The sequence below is a fragment of the Balaenoptera musculus genome, chromosome 5, assembly GCF_009873245.2.
Source record: "Balaenoptera musculus isolate JJ_BM4_2016_0621 chromosome 5, mBalMus1.pri.v3, whole genome shotgun sequence".
NCBI lineage: Eukaryota > Metazoa > Chordata > Mammalia > Artiodactyla > Balaenopteridae > Balaenoptera > Balaenoptera musculus.
Genome location: NC_045789.1, coordinates 39,497,721 through 39,524,911, shown reverse-complemented (window position 1 = coordinate 39,524,911; position 27,191 = coordinate 39,497,721). Strand labels below are relative to the sequence as shown.

The 27,191-nt window shown below is 35.2% G+C and overlaps 1 protein-coding gene across 4 annotated transcripts in view; it reads left to right on the top strand.

Moving 5' to 3' along the window:
- Window positions 1-27,191, top strand: part of ARHGAP24 (Rho GTPase activating protein 24) — a 522,903-nt gene that overhangs the window by 450,666 nt on the left and 45,046 nt on the right. For all 4 annotated transcript variants that reach the window (XM_036853846.1, XM_036853849.1, XM_036853847.1 and 1 more), the window contains one exon: window positions 4,094-4,301. In XM_036853846.1, the coding sequence (XP_036709741.1) occupies window positions 4,094-4,301 (208 nt within the window). The remainder of the gene's footprint in view (window positions 1-4,093; window positions 4,302-27,191) is intronic.

The following is a 27,191-nucleotide window of genomic DNA, read 5'->3' as shown; positions in this document are numbered from 1 at the left end:
TGACAAGAAGATAGAAAGTGATGAAATGGAGCCAGTTATACTTGGTTGGGAATCAAGGAGCAGAGTGAATAAATACAAGGCACAGAGAGTCCAACGATGTTTAGCTTTGTATTTATTTATCTTTTAGGATGGGTAGAATTTGAGTATATTTTTTAGATCACACTCAATAACGTCACAGGCTGCCTCTAGCTATTGAGTACGTAAATCACACATAAAGGAGAAACCTCACAAATCCTGAAGATATTTAGATTTTCTTTATATATTTTTCTCTCTCCTGTCTCTCCCTCCAGTTGAAACAGCCTCCCACAGATATAATAAAATTACCTGTGTGATTTACTTTCTCGACCTAGTGGAAAATCATGTCCTGAGTGATGCTTCATGACACCATCAATGTACTTCCAGGGGAAATATGCAGAAATTCCAAGGATGGTTTTGTTAGGGAATGTGAAACCTCTCTGCGAATTTAAATGGACATAGCTGCAACTGTTTACAAGACTCACACCACAGGGAATATTCTTGTTAATAATCTACTAATCAATGTGTCCTTTTCTCCATGCTGCTAGCTGGGGATAGATCATGACCTTGTGCTTTTTTGTTAATTTTAAAATTTGAAGTTTCACTGCTCCCTCAAAGAAAATTCTAGCTAAAGCAGCTTTTAAAAAAGAATTCCCCCCTACCTTTCTGTACAAAAAAAACATTCTCACACAGGAAGTTAACTCACCATCTACCTTTGTAAGTCAAAGATGTTTGGGACATTCTATTTCCAATGCTACAGAATGGAAAGTATACATCTAATCATTGCCTAATTCTTTGCAGGACCAGATAAACAGCAGAAAATTACTATTTTTCCCACAGGAATTTCTAAGTATGTGTACATACTGTCTACATTTTTTAAACTCTTTTACATATTCCGTTGCTAAATAGGCATAGCTCTTTGTATTAAGGAAATCATTTTGTTGTGCAAGATGCTGAGTTTTTTCCTTCTCCTTTTTTTCCCCGACTTCCCTCCAAATATGCCATTTTCTCAACAGAAATCACCACTCCTAGTGTGATGACAGGAATTGAGACCAGAAAACTAGTAAGAGACATGTTTCTTCCTTTGTAACTCAATTTTCAGCCATTATGCCCACTAAGCAGTATTGTGTAATACACAAACAGAGGCTCTGAAATTCAACAGCCTTGATCAAATCCTGGCAACATCTTTTACCAGCCCTGTGACATTCAGCAAGTTACTTAATCACTCTCTGCTTCCATCTCGTCCTCAGTAAAATGGTGGTACCCACCTCATAGAATGCTGAGAGTTTTAAATGAGAGAAATTCAGGTAAACTTCTAGTACCCATGCCTAGCATACATAAATACAGCCTAGCTATTACCATTTTTCAGAGCACAGAAAAGGTATGCTATTTTCTTCACTTTTAGAAAGTATTAATATTTTAAATTACTAGGAAATGAGGACATATAATAATTGGGATTAAATAAAGTGGAAGAGGACAGGTATTCAGGAACAAGCAAAGATTTTTAAGCCTGACTAAATCTGGATATGGACTTCTATTCTGCTACTTGGTGCTGTGTAACTAACCTTAGGTGATTTATTTAATATCTCTGAGCCCAATTTCCTAAGGTATAAAATAGCTACCTTGTATATTTATTATGGAAACAAGAGAATATACGTCAAGGACTTAGTGCATGTTAGGTACCTAATACATGAAAGGATGTTGGAGCTTTTGGCTTTTAGTTTCTTACTATACCTGTTAAGAAAATTCTTATCATATAGGCAAGCCTATATGTAACAAGGGGAGAAAAAAAAAAAAAACCAGAGTGCCCATCTAAAGCAAAAATTACTGCGTCCTTTATCACATCCCTGAGTTTTGGGGAAAAAAGAAATCCTGAGAGTTTTAAGAAAAGAATGTTTGTTTTTCATTACTGCATAAAACCAAATCTTGGAAGTTTGGTTCTCATTTGTAGTGCTCATAGAAGTTGAACTGGAACATCTTTAGTAGATTTTCTGCTGGATTTAGGGAGAAACCTTATGTAATGTATCAGTCCAAAACAATAAGTGAAAAATCAGATATGTAAGATTTATTCCCAAATGTTAACATTATGTTTTAATATAATCTATAAGTGCCTCTGAAAGGCTATCTCCTCAATTTTGGCAGGATAGAACCAAACATCCCAGGCGAATAAGCATCAAAGAACTCCATGGAAAAAGATTTGGTATTCTTCATTCATAACCAATTTTCAAGCTTTGTTATTAAAATACTAGAAGAGTTTCAAAATCATTATCACCACTTCATACAGAAATGGGCATTGTTGCAAATAACTGAAAACCCAGTGAACGGTGACTTATACAGGGGCTTATTTTTCTCACATTGAAAAAAAATCTCCAAGGAGTTGCTGCTGGTATTGGGTCAGCGGTTCAGTGATTTCAGCCCCGTTGCCTCTGTGAATCTTTCAGCCTTTCCCTCGTGGCTGTTGCCTAATGGTCAAAAGATGACTTTTAGTCACAGGTAGCATGCCCAAGTTCAAGATGGAAAAAGGCATGATTGGCAATTCCAGCTATATCTTTCTCTTTCATCAAGATAAACAAGTCTTCCTAGAGACTCCAGAAGACTCTTGGGAAGTGGGAGAAGTATTTAATTTTCCAGCCACAAAAATAAAAATAACAAGACAAAATAAGGGTGTGAATATCTGTTGAGTTAGGGGAAAATGTTTAACACACCATTATCGAGAATCTCCTTGTTCCAAAGTCTACAAACTAAGCTAATTTCTAATTCTGTTTTATATGCATTTGAATATTAATAACAGGTAACTCAATCTTTTTTCCTAGAAGGAATATATGGATACCATTAGTGCCAGATTTGATACCAGGTGTACAATAGTTTGGTTTGTTGTTGTGTTATTGTTTCTACCTAGGCTAAGAATATTCTCTTTGGTAGCAAGTGTTTATTGCTTGGAATGTGATGGTTTTGCATTACTGAATCCATACATAAATTATTTTACAGATAGGGAGGTAAAGCATATGTTCTTATTGTTAAATTCTGAACCTGATGTTTTTGAAATATTCCCCAAACATTCTGGAGACTTACATAGTTTCAACATGCGACACTAATTTTTCTTCCCCTTTTATGAAAATCATTAGATCATTAAAGCCATCCCATCTGGAAACATTGGAATCACATTTGCTTTGGCTCTTTTTCTCCCTCTTTTCTCATTGGTTGATCATTTTTCCAAGCTACCAACTGATGATAATATATTTTAGAGACATTGTTTCTTAATCAGTGGGGTACCAAATGCATGCACCAAGAAATGCATCATTTGTAGGTAATTAAAAATCATTAAAAATCATTGATAAAACTGATCAAAATTGTTTTGAATTTTATTATCCCCATGTGCTGACAATTCTAGGCAATGTGTAATCATATATGCCTCCCTGTTAGGACAAACCACCATGACCCTGTCTCCTCACTTTTAGTATGCACTGCTTCGTAATTCAAATACTTCTCTTTTCAATAAATTAATAGTTTAAGATTTTAAAGAACCAACACTGTCTGAAATATTTTATATGGATGAAAATTCTGCATTTCTTTTCATGGTTTTATCCCTTTGATTATAATCATGGCATCATCTCTTGATTGAAAACAAAAGGTGAACAGAGACATGAATAATATTTAAACTAAATGAAAATTGGACATAAAGTTACACTTGTAACAGAAGTAGAATTTGACTATTATCTACAGAATATTTCTGTTTTTAATTTTTTTTCCCAAAAGGAAAAAATAAAAGAAAACCCAAAACTGAAATTATGTTTATTGCAATATTTCTTATTTCAAAGTGGATATCTCAAACTCCGTATTTCCATTTCAGTTTGGGCTAATATGGAATACAGGGGGAAAGGGCAGCACAAGGTAAACCCTTTTTATTTGAAGAATTGTACATAATGAATTTAATTCTGTAATTATGTGAAGTACCAGACGTGAAATGCTTGCTAGCATTCCAATCTTTGTTTTTCCTTTACATTGAGTTTTAAAAGAAAGCAAAAAAAGTGGGAAAAGATGAATTTCTCAAATTCATTGTGATCCTTTATTTCTCCAGGCATTTTTGGACAGAAACTGGAAGATACTGTCCGTTATGAGAAGAGATACGGACACCGTCTGGCTCCAATGTTGGTGGAGCAGTGTGTGGACTTTATCCGACAAAGGGGGCTGAAGGAAGAGGGTCTCTTCCGACTGCCGGGCCAGGCTAACCTTGTCAAGGAGCTGCAGGATGCCTTTGACTGTGGAGAGAAACCATCCTTTGACAGGTAGATTTCAAGTTTTCACTAACCATCCTTCACTGAGACACTCAAACTCAACCAAAAGGTTGCAGTAAACTGAGATGACATCATCTTAATTGATGTTGTAACAGTTTAGAAGACGGATTATATGGCCTCACAAAGATGGATTGTTTTTAAGTTACAGAGTCAAAAATTTGATATTTTAGATGTCTTTCTCTGTCATACTCCCCCCCCCCCCTTAAAACATTATTATTTATTCTTTTCCTTTGGCCCTAAATTAAAACTGTATTAAACTTTTACATTGGAAAAGTAAATTTTCAGAATAGGAGTCTTCTCTTGTTTGATGTTTCTTTGAATTCTTTCAGCTAAGGGATATTAGAAGTGTTGATAAACAGAGACTGGGATACTGGCAATGTAATTAAAAGCATTATATTTTTAAATATATAGCTCCATCTTAATCTAGAATAGATTTGCAAGGAAACAAGGAGAAGTATATAGTATGATGAAATTCAGGAAATAATGGAAGTTGCAGAGAAGAATGCATAAGGCATCCATAACTCCACTAACTGAGTTGAACACTGATAATATTTTGTAAATTACCTCCTCCTCTTCAATTTTTTTAATTCAGTAGAAAAAAATAGTCATTTATCCTAATATTATTAACTCAACATTTGTAGCAGTTTTTTTCATATCAAGAGTTGAAAAATGCCCTTTAATTCCAGCATATTCTAACTTAACATCTGATCATTGGCAACCTCTGTAAGCATAATTTTTAATAACTATTTCACTCTATAGGTATGTTGTTCATAATTTCTTCAATAGATTTAGACATTTAAGTCGTGACTTTTTTACTATTACAAGTAATGTTGTAGTGAGTACACATTGATATAAATATTTTCTATTTTTGGATTATTTTTTCAGGAGAGATTCTCAGTATTGGACTTGTGGATAAGAATAGTTTTGATACTTGAAAATTGCCTACTTAAGTAGTATTTCTCTTTGAAAGTATAGAATTATCATGTGGATAGACAGATCTACAGGACAGATAGACAAGAAGACTCTTGAATACATGATATGAGATAAATGAAGCATCATTGAGAGTATGGGCTTGTTCCAATCCAAAAAATTCATGGTAACTCATTTGATGCCCCTTTACTGGTCACGTTAACAAAACCCCGAGCAGTGATACAATCATTGCTGGCAAGGTGTGTTGAGGTATGTGCCCTGATGGTGAGAGTACAGATCATCATAGTCTTTCTAAAGAAATTTGGTAATGTATTTCAAGACCCTTTAAGCAAGAAAGCCCAGTCCTAGAAAAAAATCAGATATGTGGAAAAAACTGAAGCGCAAAGTTGCTTATTACAATTTCCATAATAGTGAAGAATGAACTCCAATCTATTATCTCTAGCAATAGACTGTGGTTAATATAATATAATAAAATGTTATTTACTTATTAAAATTTTGGGAAAACACTGATTAGACAATAAGTGGAAAAATTAGACAGGATAAATTAATTGATCAAAATGCCACCTTTTTACAAAAAGTGACACAGTTTATAAAGTTTCATAAATTCCCTCTGAGACAGAAAAATTAAATATGGTGGTAAAGAAATGAATTCAAAACTAGGGTCAGAGAACAAATTTCAAAAATGCAGATATTTTTTTGGTGGGGGAGCCACATGTCTTAATCTATACTTTGAAAAAAAAAAAAAAATCAACAGCTCCATAGTTCAGACCTGTACACAAGATATAAACAATGGTTTATCTAGGAGAAATGTAATTTTTTGTTCCAAAATTAGAAAAAAGTTTGTCAATGGGATCCTCAAAATAAAATATCAGATTATGGGATAAACAACATCCTATACAATGAATTCATGTGACATTGATAAATTTCAGTGGTCTTTTTCTTTACATTTATGTATGGCCTAAATACATGCAGATGACCTTAATAGCAGAGTTTATCTATTAAAAATTCTTTTGACACAGGCATTTAAAATTTGGTTCTTTTAACAGCTCTTTGCTAATATGTACAATTTAGGGGGATATTTTATATATTTAAGGATACTTGTAAGAAAAGATGTGCCCTGTAAGCAAAATTATTTCTCTATAACTATAGGCTGACAATGAACTTTATATAAAAGGTGATCCCAGTTAAGAAAAATGTATTTTTTTTGTATAAAAATTCATCAGTTCATAGAGACTTAAGAAAATATAACAAAAGATAAACATTAATTTTGTGGAATAATGAATGACCTTCTCCCCTTTTTTATACTGTAAATTCAGTAACTATACATTACTTTTATAATCAAAAGTTTAATTAGAAAGATCTTTAATTAATTTCATGCTGCACAAAAATTTCCTTATCTTTTGATAATTTCTGAAGTGTAACTACAGAAACTCCCCATTTACTAGAAAATCTGTAAAAGAGAGTTACAGAGAGTATTTCAGCGTCAGAAACAATATGGTAACATTGCTAGTATGCTTTGAGAAAAAGGAGTGTCATTTGTTTCCTCCGTCATTCACTGGTTCAGGTTTCTACACTGGTGTATTAAACCACCCCAAAACTGTGTGGCATAAGCAATAACAACCAATCATTTGTTTATAAATCAGCCGTTTATTCAGACCTTGGCAAGGATGTTCTCATTTCTCCAATACATAGTGTTGGTTCATGTAGATCAGTTAGGTCTGAAGGATCTAAGATATGGCTTTACTCACATGTCCGTAGCATTGTCTGAGGTGACTAAGGTAGCTGAAGGCTGCGTGGTCCTTTACCTCCCTCTCTCTCTCTCTCTCTGTCTCTCTCTCTCTCTCTCTGTAGTCTCACATCCCATAGCGTGTCTCTTCATGCAACTTTTTGTTTGTTTGTTTGTTTGTTTTTTGTTTTTGTTTTTGTTTTTTGTTTTTTGTTTTTTTTTTTGGCTGTGCTGCACAGCATGTGGGATCTTCATTCCCCGACCAGGGGTCGAACCTGCGCCTCCCGTATTGAAGGCGGATTCTTAACCACTGGACCACCAGGGAAGTCCCCATGCAACTTTTATCTCTAGCAGATTAGTCAGACCAAGCGACATTAAGGCTCAGGGTTCTAAGAGAGTAAAGCTGGAAGCTTGTAAGCATTGCCTTGCTTAAAGCAAGTCACAAAACAGGGCCAGCCTAGATTTGGGGGAAGGGAAATAAACTCCAGAACTTAATGGAAAGAAATGGCAAGCATATACAGAGAAGGAAGAATTTGTGGGACACTATTTTAGGAGAAAATCACTATAGCTTTAAAGTCTAGAAATCAAGTGGAGTAAATTCCCTATGTTCTTTTTCAAGATTATTTTGTATATTCTAGGTCATTTGCATATCTGTAAAAAATTTAGTATAAGTTTGTTAGTTTCTACAAAAAATCCTATTAGGATTTTGGTAGAAACTTCATTGAATCTAGAAATCTATCGATCTAGAAAAGTGACATCCTAAAAATATGAAATCTTCTAATCCTTGAACATAGCCCATCTCTACATGTCATTAGGACTTTTTGTATTTCAGCAACACAAAATTGTATTGTAATTTTCAATGTCAGATCTTGCTCCATTTTGCTAAATTTATCCTTAACTATTTAATGTTTATAAATGCGCCTGTAAATAGTATTGTTTTTTATGTTTAATTTTCTAATTGCTTACTGCTAGATTATACAAATATGATTTTTTATAGAGAGATTTTTCCTATAAACTTGGCAAATTTATTTATAAATGCTAGAGGGTCCTTTTAGATCCCTTAGAATTTTCTCTATGCATGATCTTGTTGACTGTATATAATGAGAGTATTATTTCTTCCTTTTCAATAAGCTTTGCATTCCTCCTTCTTGACTTTCTGTATTTGCTAAGAACTATTCTACAATAGTAGTGAATGGATATACTTTTTGTATATGTAGAGGGAAGTTTTTAGTCTTTTGCTATTACTCATGATGGTAGCTATAAGTTTTGTGTAGATGCCCTTTATCAGATTTGAAAATGTTCTTATATTTCTAGTTTGCTGACAATTTTAATAATGACAGACAATTGAATTTGATCAAATCCACTTTTTCTGCATTTATTGCAGAAATTATCTGGTTTGTCTGTTTTATTATGTTAATGAGGTGAATTTCAAATGTTAAACCAACTTTGCATTCCTAGGATAAACCACTTTTGGTTGTTATGTATTACTCTTTTAATATATTGACGTATCTGACTTGGAAATAACTTGTTGAGGATTTTTGGACCCATATTCATCAAGGCTATTGACCTAGCAATTTCTTTTCTTCAATGCATTTGACTAGTTTTGTTATCAAAGAAATTCTGGCCTCAAAAGTAGGCCAGAAAATGTTCCCTCAACCTCTATTTTCAGAAACATTGTATGTAGTTTGTATTATTTCCTCCATAAATCTTGGGTAAAATTTACCAGTGACATCCTTTGAGGTGAGGTGAAAGAGGTTGATCCTGAATAGCCCAGTAGGTTATAATAAAAAATTTAGTTTTTATTCAAAGAGATATGGAAATCCATTGAAAGATATTTAACAAGCAAATGGAATAATTTTATTTACATGTTAAAAAGAAAAGGTCACTCTGTGAGGGAAGACTAATATTTTCTACTACTCCACACACAGAACACTTCTGACACCAAATGTGTGGGTTTTCCGTAAGAAACAATTCTCCAATTCTTGTTAGACACCCACTGAGTGTCCTACGATTTAATCAGTTCTGGCACTAACTTCCCAGAGTTAGTGCAGACCCCACAGGTTAAGGGCTCATTTCCACAAGTCTGCTCCCCTCCTTCTTCAGGCACCAATTACAAGTCCCAGGTTGCCACCTGTACCTCTGACCAACTAGCCATAAACCTGAGGTTCCTCAAGATCAATCATTTGCTAGAATAGCTCACAGAACTCAGGAAAACAGTTCAGTTACTAGATTACTGGTTTATTATGAAAGGATACAACTCAGGAACACAGATGAAAGAGATGCATGGGGAGGAATGGGGTAGGGGCTCAGAGCTTCCATGCCCTCACCAGACGTATCACCCTCCTGGCACTACGACGTGTTCACTAACCTAGAAGCTTTCCAAACCTCTTCAGTGAGGATATTTTTATGAAGGCTTCATTATATAAGCATGATTTATTAAACCCTTAGGCTAAAGTTCCAACCTTCTAATTACCTGATTGGTTTCTCTGGCAACCACCCTTCACTCACCCCACCCTCCATCATCCTTATGGGCTTTCTCAAGGATGCCTGAACATAAATTCAGGCATGGTTGAAAGGGGCTTGGTATGAATAACAAAGACTTTCCTTTCACCTTCCTCACTCCAGAATTATTTTAGGAACTGGTGATAAAATACAAATATTATAACAAAAGACGCTTCTATTACTCTTATAATTTAGGAAATTACAAGGGTTTTAGGACCTCTGACCAGGAGCTAGGGATGAAAACCAAAATATATCATGGTATCACACTCTGGCAATCTGAATATGCTTGTTTTGACAAATAAATTGTTAAGCTTGAGTCTTTCAGTAGTAGGGAGGAAGAAATACAAATTACTGGATTCTGCTGATTTTCAAAAAAGGATTTCCAGATCCATGGACAGTGAAATAAAAAGAAAAGAGTAGCGTATTTGTGGCCAAATGTAATTGTAAACTACATTCTTAGGGAATAAATAATCCATAATTTCCCAAGGAGAGTGTATTATTTTTGGAAATGTGTCCAAGTAGAGTATTCTGCCCCATCTGCTTTTTTAGTTACTTGACTGAGTTTAAAATTTCTCATGACCAAGTCCCAGTTCAGGTTTCAGTTTTTGGGATGTGAAGACAAACTGCCTGGGAACATTTTCTAGTTCAGGTTAAACTCACCAGTGTTCACCATCAAAATGATCTAAAAAAGAATGTAAGTTTAAAAATTCAGATCGTGCATAATGTTTTGAGTAGATATTAGTATACAAAGCAAAGTACAGAAATATTTCTTTGTGAAATATGTTAAAGAATGACAATGAATAAGTATTTTCTCTTATTCTAATAAAGCTTATATCTCACTAAAGGGTCAACCGGATTTAGCTTTCATCTTTATGTTTTTAAAACCTGGAAAGAAATTCCCACAGGAATTCTGCAAAGATAATCTCTAATTTTAATATTAAGGCCTATTATTATTGTCATTCTAATATTAAGCTCTAAAATTTGAATTTTAAAACAAACTTTTTAAATACCATTTTAAAATTATAAAAGTATAGTGTTATTAAAATTTAATGTAAATATTATTAAAATCGTATTTTAAATTATAACATTTTGTATACAATTTAGAATATAGAAGAATATAAGAAAGAAAGATGACTATTTCAAAATTAAACAACCCAGAGAGCTCTTGCTATATATATAAATAAGTAGATATGGGGACTTAAATATAGAGATATATCTAAATACAGATAGATATATATATACACACTATTACGGGAATCACACAGTTTTTACATCTTGCTTTTCTTGTTAACATTACATCATAAACAACTTGCCATGTCACTAAGTAGTTTTTGCAAACATGATTTCAGGGACAGTGTAGTAATTCATCATATCACTATATTGGTTTGTGTTATGGGAGAAGAGAAAGATGGTTTGAGAAAAAGAAATTAAAACATACACTACTTGAAATTAGAGAGATTGCAAGTGCATGTGCCAGTTTTTATGAAACCATGCGCTTTCTGCTCTTCTTTAATTATATCAGATGCTATTTTCCCAGTTCTGTGGTTCAAGTTTGAGACTTTTATGTATGCATGACTTATCAGTTAGATGATGTATTCCCATAGACTCCTTGACCAAAGTGAATTCTGAGAGAAAGGACACTCTCATTGGCCTGAAAGAATTTGTATTTAATCAGTTTATGTCAACTGTAAAAAACAACAGATGTTGGAGTTCCTAACCTTTCTTTTCTTCATTATTTCTGTTTAGAAGTGAAAAAAATTAAAATATAACATTTTATATTAAACTTCCCCACTTTGAAGGGACAAAAAGGAAATGCAGAATGTGTAAAATCAGATTAGAAGCAAAGTGTTTTTTTCATTTCCAAAGCTCTCCGGCTGGTATCAGCTGTTAAAGAAGACACAGTTTGGAAGAGCTGGGAAGGTAGGGTCAAAAATGGCCATGTGGGTGTCACCATCATAGCATTAATTGCTCAGCAACAAAATAACTATGCACTTACAACAAAGCATTCAAGAGCAAGGACAGAAGCCTGGAGAAGCCAGTGATTTTACACACTGTCCAAGAATCCCATAAAACAGCTGCTGTCCGAGGTACCCCAGCTGCCCTCCCTTATACTGAGCTCATTCTGTCCTCGTCCCTCCTCCTCTTCTCCTGTGTTTATTTTTTATTTGTTTTGGGGACTGACAGGATTACAAAACAAACTGCAAGTCTACAGAGATAAGATGAAAAAAAAAGCCTAAAATTTAGAGGCAGAAAACCCAGACACATTTTAATTTTATCCTCTGGATAGCAATATAGCTTTGAGCATTACTGACCTGAGTTATAAAAAGTGAACTTGAAAGAGAGAGCACTATAGACACAGAAGAGATTCTCAAACATTATTTTGTATAAAAATGACCAAGAGAGAGAACTCAAGATTCAGATGCCCAGACCCCACTGGCTCTCATTCTGATTTAAAAGGTTTGAGGATACCTAGGAATCTTCATTTCAAACAAAGCCCCAGGTAATTCTTCTTTTTATTTTATTTTTTTTATGTAGCAGGTTCTTATTAATCTATTTTATACATATTAGTGTATATATGTCAATCCCAATCTCCCAATTCATCCCACCACCACCACCTCCACCACTGCCGCCGTGCCTCCCAAACCCCCACTGTCCCCCTTTGGTGTCCATACGTTTGATCTTTACACCTGTGTCTCTATTTCTGCCTTGCACCGTTTTTCTGCACCATTTTTCTAGATTCCACATATATGTGTTAATATATGATATCGTTTTTCTCTTTCTGACTTACTTCACTTTGTATGACTGTCTCTAGGTCCATTCCACGTCTCTACAAATGACCCAATTTCATTCCCTTTTATGGCTGAGTACTATTCCATTGTATATATGTACCACATCTTCTTTATCCATTCATCTGTCGATGGGCATTTAGGTTGCTTCCATGACCTGGCTATTGTAAATAGTGCTGCAATGAACATTGGGGTGCATGTGTCTTTTTGAATTATGGTTTCCTCTGGGTATATGCCCAGTAGTGGGATTGCTGGATCATATGGTAATTCTATTTTTAGTATTTTAAGGAACCTCCATACTGTTCTCCATAGTGGCTGTATCAATTTATATTCCCACCAACAGTGCAAGAGTGTTCCCTTTCCTCCACACCCTCTCCAGCATTTGTTGTTTGTAGATTTTTTGATGATGCCCATTCTAACTGGTGTGAGGTGATACCTCATTGTAGTTTTGATTTGCATTTCTCTGATAATTAGTGATGTTGAGCAGCTTTTCAGGTGCCTCTTGGCCATCTGTATGTCCTCTGGGGAGAAATGTCTATTTAGGTCTTCTGCCCATTTTTTTTTTTTTTTTTTTTTTTTTTTTTTTTTTTTTTTTTTTTATAAACATCTTTATTGAAGTATAATTGCCTTACAATAGTGTGTTAGCTTCTGCTTTATAACAAAGTGAATCAGTTATACATATACAATATGTTCCCATTTCTCTTCCCTCTTGCATCTCCCTCCCTCCCACCCTCCCCATCCCACCCCTCTAGGTGGTCACAAAGCACCGAGCTGATCTCCCTGTGCTATGTGGCTGCTTCCCACTAGCTATCTATTTTACATTTGGTAGTGTATATATGTCCATGACACTCTCTTATCCTGTCCCATCTCACCCCACCCTCTCCCCATATCCTCAAGTCCATTCTCTAGTAGGTCTGTGTCTTTATTCCCGTCTTGCCACTAGGTTCTTCATGGCCTTTTTTTTTTTTCCCTTAGATTCCGTATATATGTGTTAGCATACTGTATTTGTTTTTCTCTTTCTGACTTACTTCACTCTGTATGACAGACTCTAACTCCATCCACCTCATTACAAATACCTCCATTTCATTTCTTTTTATGGCTGAGTAATATTCCATTGTATATATGTGCCACATCTTCTTTATCCATTCATCTGTCGATGGACATTTAGGTTGCTTCCAGGTCCTGGCTATTGTAAATAGAGCTGCAATGAACATTGTGGTACATGACACTTTTTGACCTATGGTTTTCTCAGGGTATATACCCAGTAGTGGGATTGCTGGGTCGTATGGTAGTTCTATTTGTAGTTTTTTAAGGAACCTCCATACTGTTCTCCATAGTGGCTGTATCAATTTACATTCCCACCAACAGTGCAAGAGTGTTCCCTTTCCTCCACACCCTCTCCAGCATTTATTGTTTCTAGATTTTTTGATGATGGCCATTCTGACCGGTGTGAGATGATATCTCATTGTGGTTTTGATTTGCATTTCTCTAATGATTAATGATGTTGAGCATTCTTTCATGTGTCTGTAGGCCATCTGTATATCTTCTTTGGAGAAATGTCTATTTAGGTCTTCTGCCCATTTTTTGATTGGGTTGTTTTTTTTAATATTGAGCTGCATGATCTGTTTATATATTTTGGAGGTTAATTCTTTGTCCAATGATTCACTTGCAAATATTTTCTCCCATTCTGAGGGTTGTCTTTTCATCTTGTTTATGGTTTCCTTTGCTGTGCAACAGCTTTTAAGTTTCATCAGGTCCCATTTGTTTATTTTTGTTTTTATTTTCATTACTCTAGGAGGTGGGTCAAAAAAGATCTTGCTGTGGTTTATGTCAAAGAGTGTTTTTCTTATGTTTTCCTCTAAGAGTTTTATAGTGTCTTAAGCTTAAAACTATAGTTTTAAGTTTTATAGGTCTTACATTTAGGTCTTTAATTCATTTTGAGTTTATTTTTGTGTATGGTGTTAGGGAGTGTTCTAACTTCATTCTTTTACATGTAGCTGTCCAGTTTTCCCAGCACCACTTATTGAAGAGACTGTCTTTTCTCCATTGTATATTCTTGCCTCCTTTATCAAAAATAAGGTGACCATAGGTGTGTGGGTTTATCTCTGGGCTTTCTTTCCTGTTCCAGTGATCTATATTTCTGTTTTTGTGCCAGTACCATATTGTCTTGATTACTGTAGCTTTGTAGTATAGTCTGACGTCAGGGAGTCTGATTCCTCCAGCTCCGATTTTTTCCCTCAAGACCGCTTTGGCTATTTGGAATCTTTTGTGTCTCCATACAAATTTTAAGATTTTTGTTCTAGTTCTGTAAGAAATGCCATTGGTAATTTGATAGGGATTGCATTGAATCTGTAGATTGCTCTGGGTAGTATAGTCAGTCATTTTCACAATATTGATTCTTCCAATCCAAGAACATGGTCTATCTCTCCATATGTTTGTGTCATCTTTGATTTCTTTCATCAATGTCTTATAGTTTTCTGAGTACAGGTCTTTTACCTCCTTAGGTAGGTTTATTCCTAGGTATTTTTTAAATTCTTTTCATTGCAGTGGTGAATGGAATTGTTTCCTTAATTTCTCTTTATGATCTTCCATTGTTAGTGTATAAGAATGCAAGAGATTTCTGTGCATTAATTTTGTATCCTGCAATTTTACCAAATTCATTGATTAGCTCTAGTAGTTTTCTGGTAGCATCTTTAGGGTTCTGTATGTATAGTCTCATGTCATCTGCAAACAGTGACAGTTTTACCTTTTCTTTTCCAATTTGTATTCCTTTTATTTCTTTTCCTTCTCTGATTGCCATGTCTAGGACTTCCAAAACTATGTTGAATAACAGTGGCGAGAGTGGACATCCTTGTCTTGTTCCTGAACTTAGAGGAAATGCTTTCAGTTTTTCACCATTGAGAATGATGTTTGCTGTGGGTTTGTCATATATGGGCTTTATTATGTTGAGGTAGTTCCCTCTATGCCCAGTTTCTGGAGAGTTTTTATCATAAGTGGGTGTTGAATTTTGTCAACAGCTTTTTCTGCATCTACTGAGATGATCATATGGTTTTTATTCCTTAATTTGTTAATATGGTGTATCACATTGATTGATTTGCATATATTGGAGAATCCTTGCATCCCTGGGATAAATCCCACTTGATCATGGTGTATGATCCTTTTAATGTGTTGTTGGATTCTGTTTGCTAGTATTTTGTTGAGAATTTTTTTTTAATTTATTAATTTATTTTTATTTATTTATTTTTGGCTTCATTGGGTCTTTGTTACTGTGCGTGGGCTTTCTCTAGTTGCAATGAGCAGGGGCTACTCTTTGTTGCGGTGCACAGGCTTCTCACTGCGATGTCCTCTCTTGTTGTAGAGCACGGACTCTAGGCACACAGGCTTCAGTAGTTGTGGCATGTGGGCTCAGTAGTTTTGGCTCACAGGCTCCAGAGCACAGGCTCAGTAGTTGTGGTGCACAGGCTTCATTGCTCCACGGCATGTGGGATCTTTCCGGACCAGGGCTTGAACCTGTGTCCCCTGCATCGGCAGGCGGATTCTTAACCACTGCGCCACCAAGGAGGTCCCTTGTTGAGGATTTTTGCATCTATATTCATCAGTGATATTGGTCTGTAGTTTTCTTTTTTTGTAGTATCTTTGTTTGGTTTTGGTATCAGGGTGATGGTGGCCTCGTAGAATGAGTTTCGGAGTGTTCCTTCCTCTGCAAATTTTTGGAAGATGTTCAGAAGGATGAGTGTTAGCTCTTCTCTAAATGTTTGGTAGAATTCACCTGTGAAGCCATCTGGTCCTGGGTTTTTGTTTGTTGGAAGATTTTTAATCACAGTTTCCATTTCAGTGCTCATGATTGGTCTGTTCATATTTTCTATATCTTCCTGTTTCAGTCTTGGAAAGTTATATCTTTCTAAGAATTTGTCCATTTCTTCCAGGTTGTCCATTTTAATGGCATAGAGTTGCTTGTAGTAGTCTCTTATGATGCTTTGTATTTCTGCAGTGTCCGTTGTAACTTCTCCTTTTTCTTTTCTAATTTTATTGATTTGAGTCCTCTCCCTCTTTTTTCTTGATGAGTCTGGCTAAAGGTTTATCAATTTTGTTTATCTTCTCAAATAACCAGCTTTTAGTTCTATTGATCTTTGCTATTGTTTTCTTTGTTTCTATTTCATTTATTTCTGCTCTGATCTTTATGATTCTTTCCCTCTACTACCTTTGGGTTTTGTTTGTTCTTCTTTCTCTGGTTCCTTTAAGTGTAAGGTTAGATTGTTTATTTGAGATTTTTCTTGTTTCTTGAGGTAGGATTGTATTGCTATAAATTTCCCTCTTAGAACTGCTTTTGCTGCATCCCATAGGTTTTGGATCATTGTGTTTTTGTTGTCATTTGTCTCTAGGTACTTTTTGATTTCCACAGTGATCTCTTGGTTATTTAGTAACGTATTGTTTAGCCTCCACGTGTTTGTGCTTTTTACGGTTTTTTTTCCTGGTAATTGATTTCTAATCTCATAACGTTGCAGTTGGGAAAGATTCTTGATATGATTTCAATTTTCTTAAATTTACCGAGGCTTGATTTGTGACCCAAGATGTGACCTATCCTGGAGAATATTCCACTTGCACTTGAGAAGAAAGTGTAATCTGCTGTTTTCAGGTGGAATGTCCTATAAATATCAATTACATCTCTCTCGTCTGTTGTGTCACTTGAAGCTTGTGTTTCCTTATTAATTTTCTGTCTAGATGATCTGTCCATTGGTGTAAGTGAGGTGTTAAAGTCCCCCACTGTTATTGTGTTGCTGTCAATTTCCTCTTTTATAGCAGTTAGCATTTGCCTTATGTACTAAAGTGCTCCTATATTGGGTGCATATATATTTATAACGTTATATCTTCTTCTTGGATTGATCCCTTGATCATTATGCAGTGTCCTTCCTTGTCTCCTGTAACAGTCTTTATTTTAAAGTCTATTTTATCTCATATGAGTATTGTTACTCCAGCTTTCTTTTGATTTCCATTTGCATGGAATATTTTTTTCCATCCCCTCACTTTCAGTCTGTATGTGTCCCTAAGTCTGAAGTGGGTCTCTTGTAGACAGCATATATATGGGTCTTGTTTTTGTAACCATTCAGCAAGCCTGTGTCTTTTGTTTGGAGCATTTAATCCATTCATGTTTAAGTTAATTATCGATATATATATTCCTATTACCATTTTCTTAATTGTTATCAGTTTGTTTTTGTAGGCCCTTTTCTTCTTTTGTGGTTCCCACTTAGAGAAGTTCCTTTAGCATTTGTTGTAGAGCTGGTTTGGTGGTGCTGATTTCTCTTAGCTTTTGCTTGTCTGTAAAGCTTTTGATTTCTCCATCAAATCTAAATGAGATCCTTGCCGGGTAGAGTAATCTTGGTTGTAGGTTCTTCCCTTTCATCACTTTAAATATATCATGCCACTCCCTTCTGGATTGTAGAACTTCTGCTGAGAAATCAGCTGTTAACCTTATGGAAGTTCCCTTGTATGTTATTTGTCATTTTTCCCTTGTTGCCTTTAATAATTTTTCTTTGCCTTTAATTTTTGTCAATTTGATTACTATGTGTCTCAGTGATGTGTCTTTTTGTGTTTCTCCTTGGGTTTATCCTGCCTGGTACTCTCTGCACTTCCTGGACTTGGGTGACTATTTCCTTTCCCATGTTAGGGAATTTTTCGACTATAATCTCCTCAAATATTTTCTCGGGTCCTTTCTCTCTCTCCTTCTGGGACCCCTATAATTCAAATGTTGGTACATTTAATGTTGTCCCAGAAGTGTCTCTTAGGCTGTCTTCATTTCTTTTCATTCTTTTTTCTTCATTCTGTTCCACGACAGTGAATTCCACCATTCTGTCTTCCAGGTCACTTATCCGTTCTTCTGCCTCAGTTATTCTGCTTGATTCCTTCTAGTGTATTTTTCATTTCAGTTATTGTGTTGTTCACCTCTGTTTGTTTGTTCTTTAATTCTTCTAGGTGTTTGTCTTTTAATTCTTCTAGGTCTTTGTTAAACATTTCTTGCATCTTCTGGATCTTTGCCTCCATTCTTTTCCTGAGGTCCTGGATTATCTTCACTATCATTATTCTGAATTCTTTTTCTGGAAGGTTGCCTATCTCCACTTCATTTAGTTGTTTTTCTGGGGTTTTATCTTGCTCCTTCATCTGGTACATAGTCCCCTGCCTTTTCATTTTGTTTATCTTTCTGTGAATGTGGTTTTCGTTCCACAGGCTACAGGATTGTATTTCTTCTTGCTTCTACTGTCTGCCCTCTGGGGGATGAGGCTATCTGACCCTAGGTAATTCTTATATACATGGTACTCTAATCACAACTTGTGAAATAGTAGCCAGACTATGGGCTGCAAGAGTGTGGGTTAAAGGGAAACTGATCATTTGAAGTGATGTGCCTCAGTTTTCTCATATATGAAATGGAGAAAAAAGTTTAACCTCATGGCACTAATGAAAGCAACATATTATTTCTGACTAAGCTAAGCAGGTCTTACCCTACTGTGAAAGATAAATTACTTTCTGGGGTGTACAGTTTATGTGTAAAGTATAAAATTTCCTATCTGCTAAAATAGGTCTGAAATTTTAGAACAGCCTGAAAAGTACGTCCCTGCACCTATTCTTTGATCCATGTGAAAACTCAAACACTGGGGAGTTCGGTAATGCACTACAGGTATAGAGCCTTTGTATCATAGTGTGAATAAAGATATACTGGTCAGGTCTGATGGAAGAAAGTGAAGAAAGAAAATACTAGCTTGAGGGCATGTGGATAGGTAAAGAGTTGGAAAAGCAAAGAACAGACTCCCAGGAGTTTGCCTAAGGCAAGCCCTGAACTTGTAGATGGCAAATTGGCTACCTGTTTTCAGCAACCGAAATGATTTTCCAAAGTTCAGAAAAGGGCCAGCCCTCCAAAGTCCGGGGCAGCTGTTTAGCTGTGGTAACTCTTAACGTTTCTATATTTTGATGCAGTTCTTAGATATTATGATGGCTTGACAAGATCGATAACCATTGTCTTAGAGTACTTCTCAAATGTCCGTCATTCACATAGGACCATCCTGACTTTAGCCATAGTTATATAACACCTGTACTTGGTTACTGAACTTTTTCTTTAAGTTTATTCACTGTTTTTTAAATCAATTTTGTTGTAAAAGGAACTTGATATCATTTTTTAGTTGAAAATCAGCACTTGCCATAAATAAAAGGTTAATATAGCACAAATGCAATAGCCACAAAGAGGGTATTAAATGCCATCTGAATACAGCTGCTTTGGGAAGACTCTGACCCTTTGGACCTCTGTTTATTTGACGAAAGTGGAGATTGGCACATGCTAGGACCACTTGAACATGTCTCTCATCCCCAACTGATACTTCCTACTTGTTATAATCAGGAGAACTGAAAGACAATCGAGAAAGGACTAATGTTCCTACTGTGTAATTTAATGTCTCTTAGTGTCCTGTCCGTGTGGCACCTGACTTGGAATAGCCCACACTTTGGGAAGTACAGTCAGATTGCTCTTTGCTAGCACTGACAGTCCGACTTCCCTGAATACTTGGCTTCTTATCTAATTTGAACCATGGGTGTAACTTGCAAGGGTTCCATGAAACCCCCTTGTAAACATACCAAGGTCTGAAAAATTAATGAACTTTAAGGGAAAATGTTCCACATGTGGAAAATACTCAACCGAATGGATACTTACTAAATATTTTACGTAAGACAGGTTGTTAGCTAGAAATCTGTCATGTTCCATTGTGCTTACTCTCTTGGTGATGTATCTAAAAAGCCAGTACATGTGAAGTGGGGGAACTGAATTACACCTTCCTTTCAATTTAGCTTTGAATAAACTTAAGTTCACTTCCAATGAAACCTGATTGAGTGATGAAGAAAAATAGCCAATTAACCAAGAAGTTTCCCAGTATTTGGCGTATCTATCAATTAGCATTTGTGTACTTATTTGCAAGGAAGCAGTGTAGGAATAAGAGTTCAGGCCTTGATGAGAAGCAGGTACCATTTACTACCTATGTTAACAATCTGAGACTAGTTACTTAACTTCTCCAAATTCCTAGTTTCCTCATATGTAAAATGGAAATAACACTTAACCCCCCCAGAGTTGTTGTATTCATGAATTTAAAAATAAAACAAAATAGAACAAAAACACCAGGAGTAAGTGGTACAGTGTGAAGAAGGCACTTAGCACATTTATTGTCATTGTAAGTATCATGATGTTGGTGATGATGGTTTTAACATTTTATACGACAAGGAAAAGTAATATCCTGAACACATAAATACAGCAACTGGTGCTTAACCATAAACTCTTAAGTGTTTTTAATCGAGAATATCTTCATTTCTGTTTTGAAATCTCCATAGCAATTCCTACTGAACGAAATAAGATACCTATAATGTTTTATGCTCTGAAAGTGTGTTTTTGTGTGTCTTGTAAGTCAGATTGTAAATATTCTTGCATGAGTTTGGTGAAAGTACATCCCTTAAAGGTATATATTTTCTGAAATAAATTTATTGAGCCATATTTTACATATCATGCAATTCGCCAATTTCAAGGATACAATTCAATGATTTTTAACAAATTTACCTAGTTATGCAACCATTACCATATATTGGTTTTAGCACATTTTCATCACCCAAATAGAGTCTTTTATGCCATTTACTGTTATTCCCAGCAGCCCTTCCTCCCCAGGCAACCACTAATGTACTTACTTTCTGTCTCTATAGATTTTCCCTTTTCTGGACATTTTGTATAAATAGAAATATTCAATACATGGTCTCTTGCATCCAGCTTTTTTCTCTTAGCATAATGCTTTTGAGATTTGTCCATTTTATAACATGTATCAATAGTTTGTTGCTTTGCATTGATGAATAGAATTTTATTTTGTAGATATACTACAGTTTGTTCATTCATCAGTTGGTCGATATTTCAGTAGTTTCTGTTTTTTGGCTTTTATGAAGAATGCTGCTGTGAACATGTATGTACAAGTTTTTGTGTGGACATGTTTTCATTTCTCTTGGGTGTATACCTAGAAGTAGAATTGCCAGGTCTACATTTAACATTTGGGGAATTGCCAAACTGTTTCCCAAAGTGGCTGCAACATTTTATATTTCTACCAGCAATGTATGAGTGTTCCAATTTTTTATCCTAGCCATTCTGGTGACTGTGAAATGGTATCTCATTTTTGTTTTAGTTTGCATTTCCTTAATGACTACTGATGTTGTGTATCTTTTTATGTGCTTATGAGTCATTCATGTATACACTTTAGAAGGCATATGGTTTTTAAATGTTTGATTTTTCTGGTTATCTTGATAATTTATTATAAGGAAATGGTTGAAAAATTGCTAAAGAATCAAAATAGTGTTCTGGGAATTGAAATAAACATCTGTGATATCATAAGAGTATGCATATGCATACTCATGAGGATCTCTGTGGATATTCATTTAAAACTCTGTATTTATAAAGTAAAATTCTACATGTATGACTACAATATGAACTCAAAGAAAGTAGAGAATTTTGACTCTTGATCACCTTTTTTATCCCTAGCACCTAGAACAATGTCTGACACAATGTAGGCATTCAATAAATCTTTGTTGAATAAATGGATACAAGGAGTATATTTTGAATATATTTGCTGGGTAGAAGAGTGCAAATATTTCTGATATCTCAATAAGTAGACAATTCATGTTCTTATTTTCATAGATTAGAATTTAGGAAATTTGAAAATTGTCATGTTTCAAAACAACTTCTAAAATTCTGTTAAAATATCATTTTTGTCAACTAAAGCAAAATGCCTGCCAATGTTAATGTGGAGTCATAATCTTATAAATGGGAACACAATTTCATAAAAGCCACAAATCTAAATTAAAACCAGTACCTTTGTTTGTTTTGTATTTCAGAAATGCTCCATGAATATGGATGCATTATACTTCCGAAGTGAACTAGATTTTGATTTATAACAAAACAACAACAAAAAATAAAAACAAACCCCCTAACTTCTGCTCAGTACAATTTGTTTGTCTCTCTTCTTCCCACTTACACTGACCTCTCTTAAATATAGTCCTAGTAGATAACAACACTAATATAATATATATCTGTATATGTGGTAGCAAAGTATCCTTTCCAACAAAGAGCATGACAGCATTTATTAGTAGGAGAGTCACAATAAATACATAATTGGATTCTTTTAAAGCTTTTTAGTCTTTCCCCCAATACGTATATATGCACACAAATTAATAAACTGAAATGGTATCATTTTAGCTCTTATGTGGAGAGTGCTTTTGTGTTGTAATAAAAAACTGTTGAAGTGTTCAGAGGAGGAACATGTTCTGCATGGACTTGAACAGTTTGGGTGTTGATTTTGTAGATTCACCTGGATATGCCAGAAAACCCTTTTAAGTTCCCTCTAACACCATGAGTTACAGATTCAACAATGTAAAATTAGGCATTTCTTTATTCATCTCCTTTATAACAGGGGTCCCCAGCTCCCGGGCCGTGGACCTGTACGGGTCCGCAGCCTGTTAGGAACCGGGCCGCCCAGCAGGAGGTGAGCAGCGGCAGAGCGAAGCTTCATGTGCTGCCCCCTGTTGCTCCCTATCGCCTTGCGTTACCGCTTGAACCATTCCCCCCTACCCCGCCCCCGCCCCCCTCCGTGGAAAAATTGTCTTCCGCAAAACCGGTCCCTGGTGCCAAAAAAGTTAGGGACCGCTGCTTTATAAGGCACAAAGATTTTCTTTCCTACCTTATTGACTTTATTAGAAGAAAATAATTATTCTGGAAAAGAATGTTTGCATCCTTTATTGTTTATCCTAGAATCAGATAATCAAAATTTTCCAGTCTTGTGATGGTTACGAAAGGAAATGAGCAACATGCAAAAGAGTCAGCGTTAAAGACACATTAATAAGAAAAAAATGTTATATTAAGGAAACTTTGCTATTTAGTTTTCATTAACTAGAAAAATTACCTGTGATATTTAGCTCTGTTTTATTTTTATTTAAAAATGGAAATATTAAATTATGTACATGGATTTTAAATGCTGTTGGGGAAATTTAAAAGTATATTTTTTCCATTAATATACCCTGTCAGCATCAGAACATCAATAATGATTCTCTGGGACATTCTTGGCTGCATAATCTGAAATCTTTCAGAAAAAAAAATTAATTGTTGAATGTATTATGATGATGACATTTCCTTTGTTTCTCCTGAAAATCCATCTGCAGAGTTTAGTAAAGGGAAAAATATGTAGGCAGACAACATAAAATTGTAAAGTAACTCAATACAGCTGTAACTTCTCTATTTTAGCTAAGCCAATTTCATTGTTTGCCAAGATTTTGAAGATCATATGAAACTTCAAAATTACAAATTTTGAAATTACAACCCATAACGTTTTAAGTCCAGGGTACAATTGAAACAAGCAAGGGTTATGTGATAAAGTCTCTGGTACATACAATTACTAATGTAAAGACATGAAAACTGATAGAGCCATGTAAGACTTCTGTGAAAGAATCCTTTGCATCTGTACATCAGGAGTCAAATGTCAGGAAAGACAGCATATCCCATTTAAGCAAGAAATGTGGAAGATCATCATTTACATCTCGTTAGATAATCACAGTGTACTTAGAGAATGTATTTTATTCCTTCCAGTTGTCTTTATTTCTGAGCCATTTCTGGGGGAAATGTGAGGTGGGCAAGAAGTGTCCTAATCCACCTCTCTCAAACTATAGTCACATAATCCAATGAATAGTAAGTGCTATTTGTTCATTGTAATTTAAAATTTTCTGTAAATGAGTTTTCTTGTGTCTCTTACTATGAGTAGTTTCTTTATATCCACCTGAAAATAGGTCATCTGAATTGACAACAATCTTCTAATTTTTTTTAATCATTTATGCAATTCCTGGCATATATTTTACACTTTGTGAATTTAGGAAATTATGTTTCATAGAACAGCCAGAGAAAGTGTTAATGCAATGGATATTATTCCATCGTGACTCCCAACCTAGATTAGGAATGCCTATGCTTATTAAAAATTGTGAGCAAATTAACTACTTCTTCCATTAACAACTATAGATACTCTCTGGAATCTCAAAGGCTTGAGCTTTCTCCTGAGACAATTATGAATAAATTCAGTAAAGTTCTACTGGCACTGAGAGAGTACAAAGTCCAACATGCACAGTCAATCAAGGAGAGCCTTGATTCATTTTCTTCATACCATGAAACCAGCTGGATATGTTTACAAAAATTCTACAAAGAATAAATATATATATATATATATATGTATGTAGTACCTGTGTGTGTGTGTGTGTGTAGTATGTGTATATATGCATATATAATACACGGATACACACAAACTTATAATAGAATCTCTCCAGTTTGCAAATAGGCTATCTCTAATCTCTTTATCATTCGTGGCTTTCAAGTAATTCCTTAGATCAATACATATTCTAAGCAATTATATACATTATCGATGTGAATAGGGGCTTAGTTTAATAAGAAAATCTTTGTGACTCCTTGGCCTCAGATTTATTTTCTATGTGAAAATTTTTTTTTTCGTAACATGGGTCTTAAGAGCTTGGACAGTATTAATGTCATTTATAGTATAAGAATGCAACATGTGTGTTTGAATGTTACTTCTAAGTTGAATTTGGATATAACATTGAACCTTGGATCCCAAGTCACCAGGGCCATTGTGAACTCATTTTAATAGTCATGTTGATTAATTTTGTAACTGACAACATATTTCTGTAATTAATTAATTTCATTTTTTGAGATATAACTGACATGTAACACTGTGTAAGTTTAAGGTGTACAGTGTGTTGGTTCAAAATGTTTATATATTGCAGTATGATTGGCATGTTGCCTAGCACCTCTATCAGGCCACATAATTATAATTTCTTTTCTGTACTGAGAACAATTAAGATCTAGTCTCTTAGCAAATTTGACATTTATAATACAGTATTGTTGACTGTATTCACTATGCTGTGTGTTAGATCTCCAGAACTTATCTACTATTTGCATCTTAAGGTTTTAGTTAGGTTTTTTGTGTTGTTGTCATTGGAATTGAATGCACATGTATGTACAAGGTAGCCTGTTAAAATAGTTATACTGATGTAATGTTACTGTAAGGAAACTTGTCTGAATGTTCTACATCAATCCTTTTAAATGCCTCAGTCGCATTAGCCTTTCCACTCCGATGAACTCACCTTGGTTCTATGATGGAAAAAGTCAGATTTTATTTATTTATTTATTTTTAAACATCTTTATTGGAGTATAATTGCTTTACAATGGTGTGTTAGTTTCTGCTTTACAACAAAGTGAATCAGTTATACATATACATATGTTACAATATCTCTTCCCTCTTGCATCTCCCTCCCTCCCACCTTCCCTATCCCACCCCTCTAGGTGGTCACACAGCACCAAGCTGATCTCCCTATGCTATGTGGCTGCTTCCCACTAGCTATCTATTTTACATTTGGTAGTGTATATATGTCCATGGCACTCTCTCACCCTGTCACATCTTACCCCTCCCCCTCCCCATATCCTCAAGTCCATTCTCTAGTAGGTCTGTGTCTTTATTCCCGTCTTGCCACTAGGTTCTTCATGACCTTTATTTACCCTTAGATTCCATATATATATGTGTTAGCATACTGTATTTGTTTTTCTCTTTCTGACTTACTTCACTCTGTATGACAGACTCTAACTCCATCCACCTCACTACAAATACCTCAATTTCATTTCTTTTTATGGCTGAGTAATAATCCATTGTATATATGGACCCACATCTTCTTTATCCATTCATCCGATGACGGACACTTAGGTTGCTTCCATGTCCTGGCTATTGTAAATAGAGCTGCAGTGAACATGTTGGTACATGACTCTTTTTGAATTATGGTTTTCTCAGGGTATATGCCCAGTAGTGGGATTGCTGGGTCGTATGGTAGTTCTATTTTTAGTTTTTTAAGGAACCTCCATACTGCTCCATAGTGGCTGTATCAATTTACATTCCCACCAACAGTGCAAGAGTATACCCTTTTCTCCACACCCTCTCCAGCATTTATTATTTCTAGATTTTTTGATGATGGCCATTCGGACCGGTGTGAGATGATATCTCATTGTAGTTTTGATTTGCATTTCTCTAATGATTAATGATGTTAAGCATTCTTTCAGGTGCATGTTGGCAATCTGTATATCTTCTTTGGAGAAATGTCTATTTTGGTCTTCTGCCCATTTTTAGATTGGGTTGTTTGTTTTTTTGTTATTGAGCTGCATGAGCTGCTTGTAAATCTTGGAGATTAATCCTTTGTCAGTTGCTTCATTTGCAAATATTTTCTCCCATTCTGAGGGGTGTCTTTTGGTCTTATTTATGGTTTCCTTTGCTGTGCAAAAGCTTTGAAGTTTCATTAGGTCCCATTTGTTTATTTGTGTTTTTATTTCCATTTCTCTAGGAGCTGGGTCAAAAAGGATCTGGCTGTGATTTATGTCATAGAGTGTTCTGCCTATGTTTTCCTCTAAGAGTTTAATAGTGTCTGGCCTTACACTTAGGTCTTTAATCGATTTTGAGTTTATTTTTGTGTATGGTGTTAGGGAGTGTTCTAATTTCATACTTTTACATATACTTGTCCAATTTTCCCAGCACCACTTATTGAAGAGGCTGTCTTTTCTCCACTGTATATGCTTGCCTCCTTTATCAAAGATAAGGTGACCATATATGCGTGGGTTTATCTCTGGGCTTTCTATTCTGTTCCATTGATCTATATTTCTGTTTTTGTGCCAGTACCAAACTGTCTTGATTACTGTAGCTTTATAATATAGTCTGAAGTCAGGGAGCCTGATTCCTCCAGCTCCATTTTTCCTTCTCAAGATTGCTTTGGCTATTCCAGGTCTTTTGTGTTTCCATACAAATTGTGAAATTTTTTGTTCTAGTTCTGTGAAAAATGCCAGTG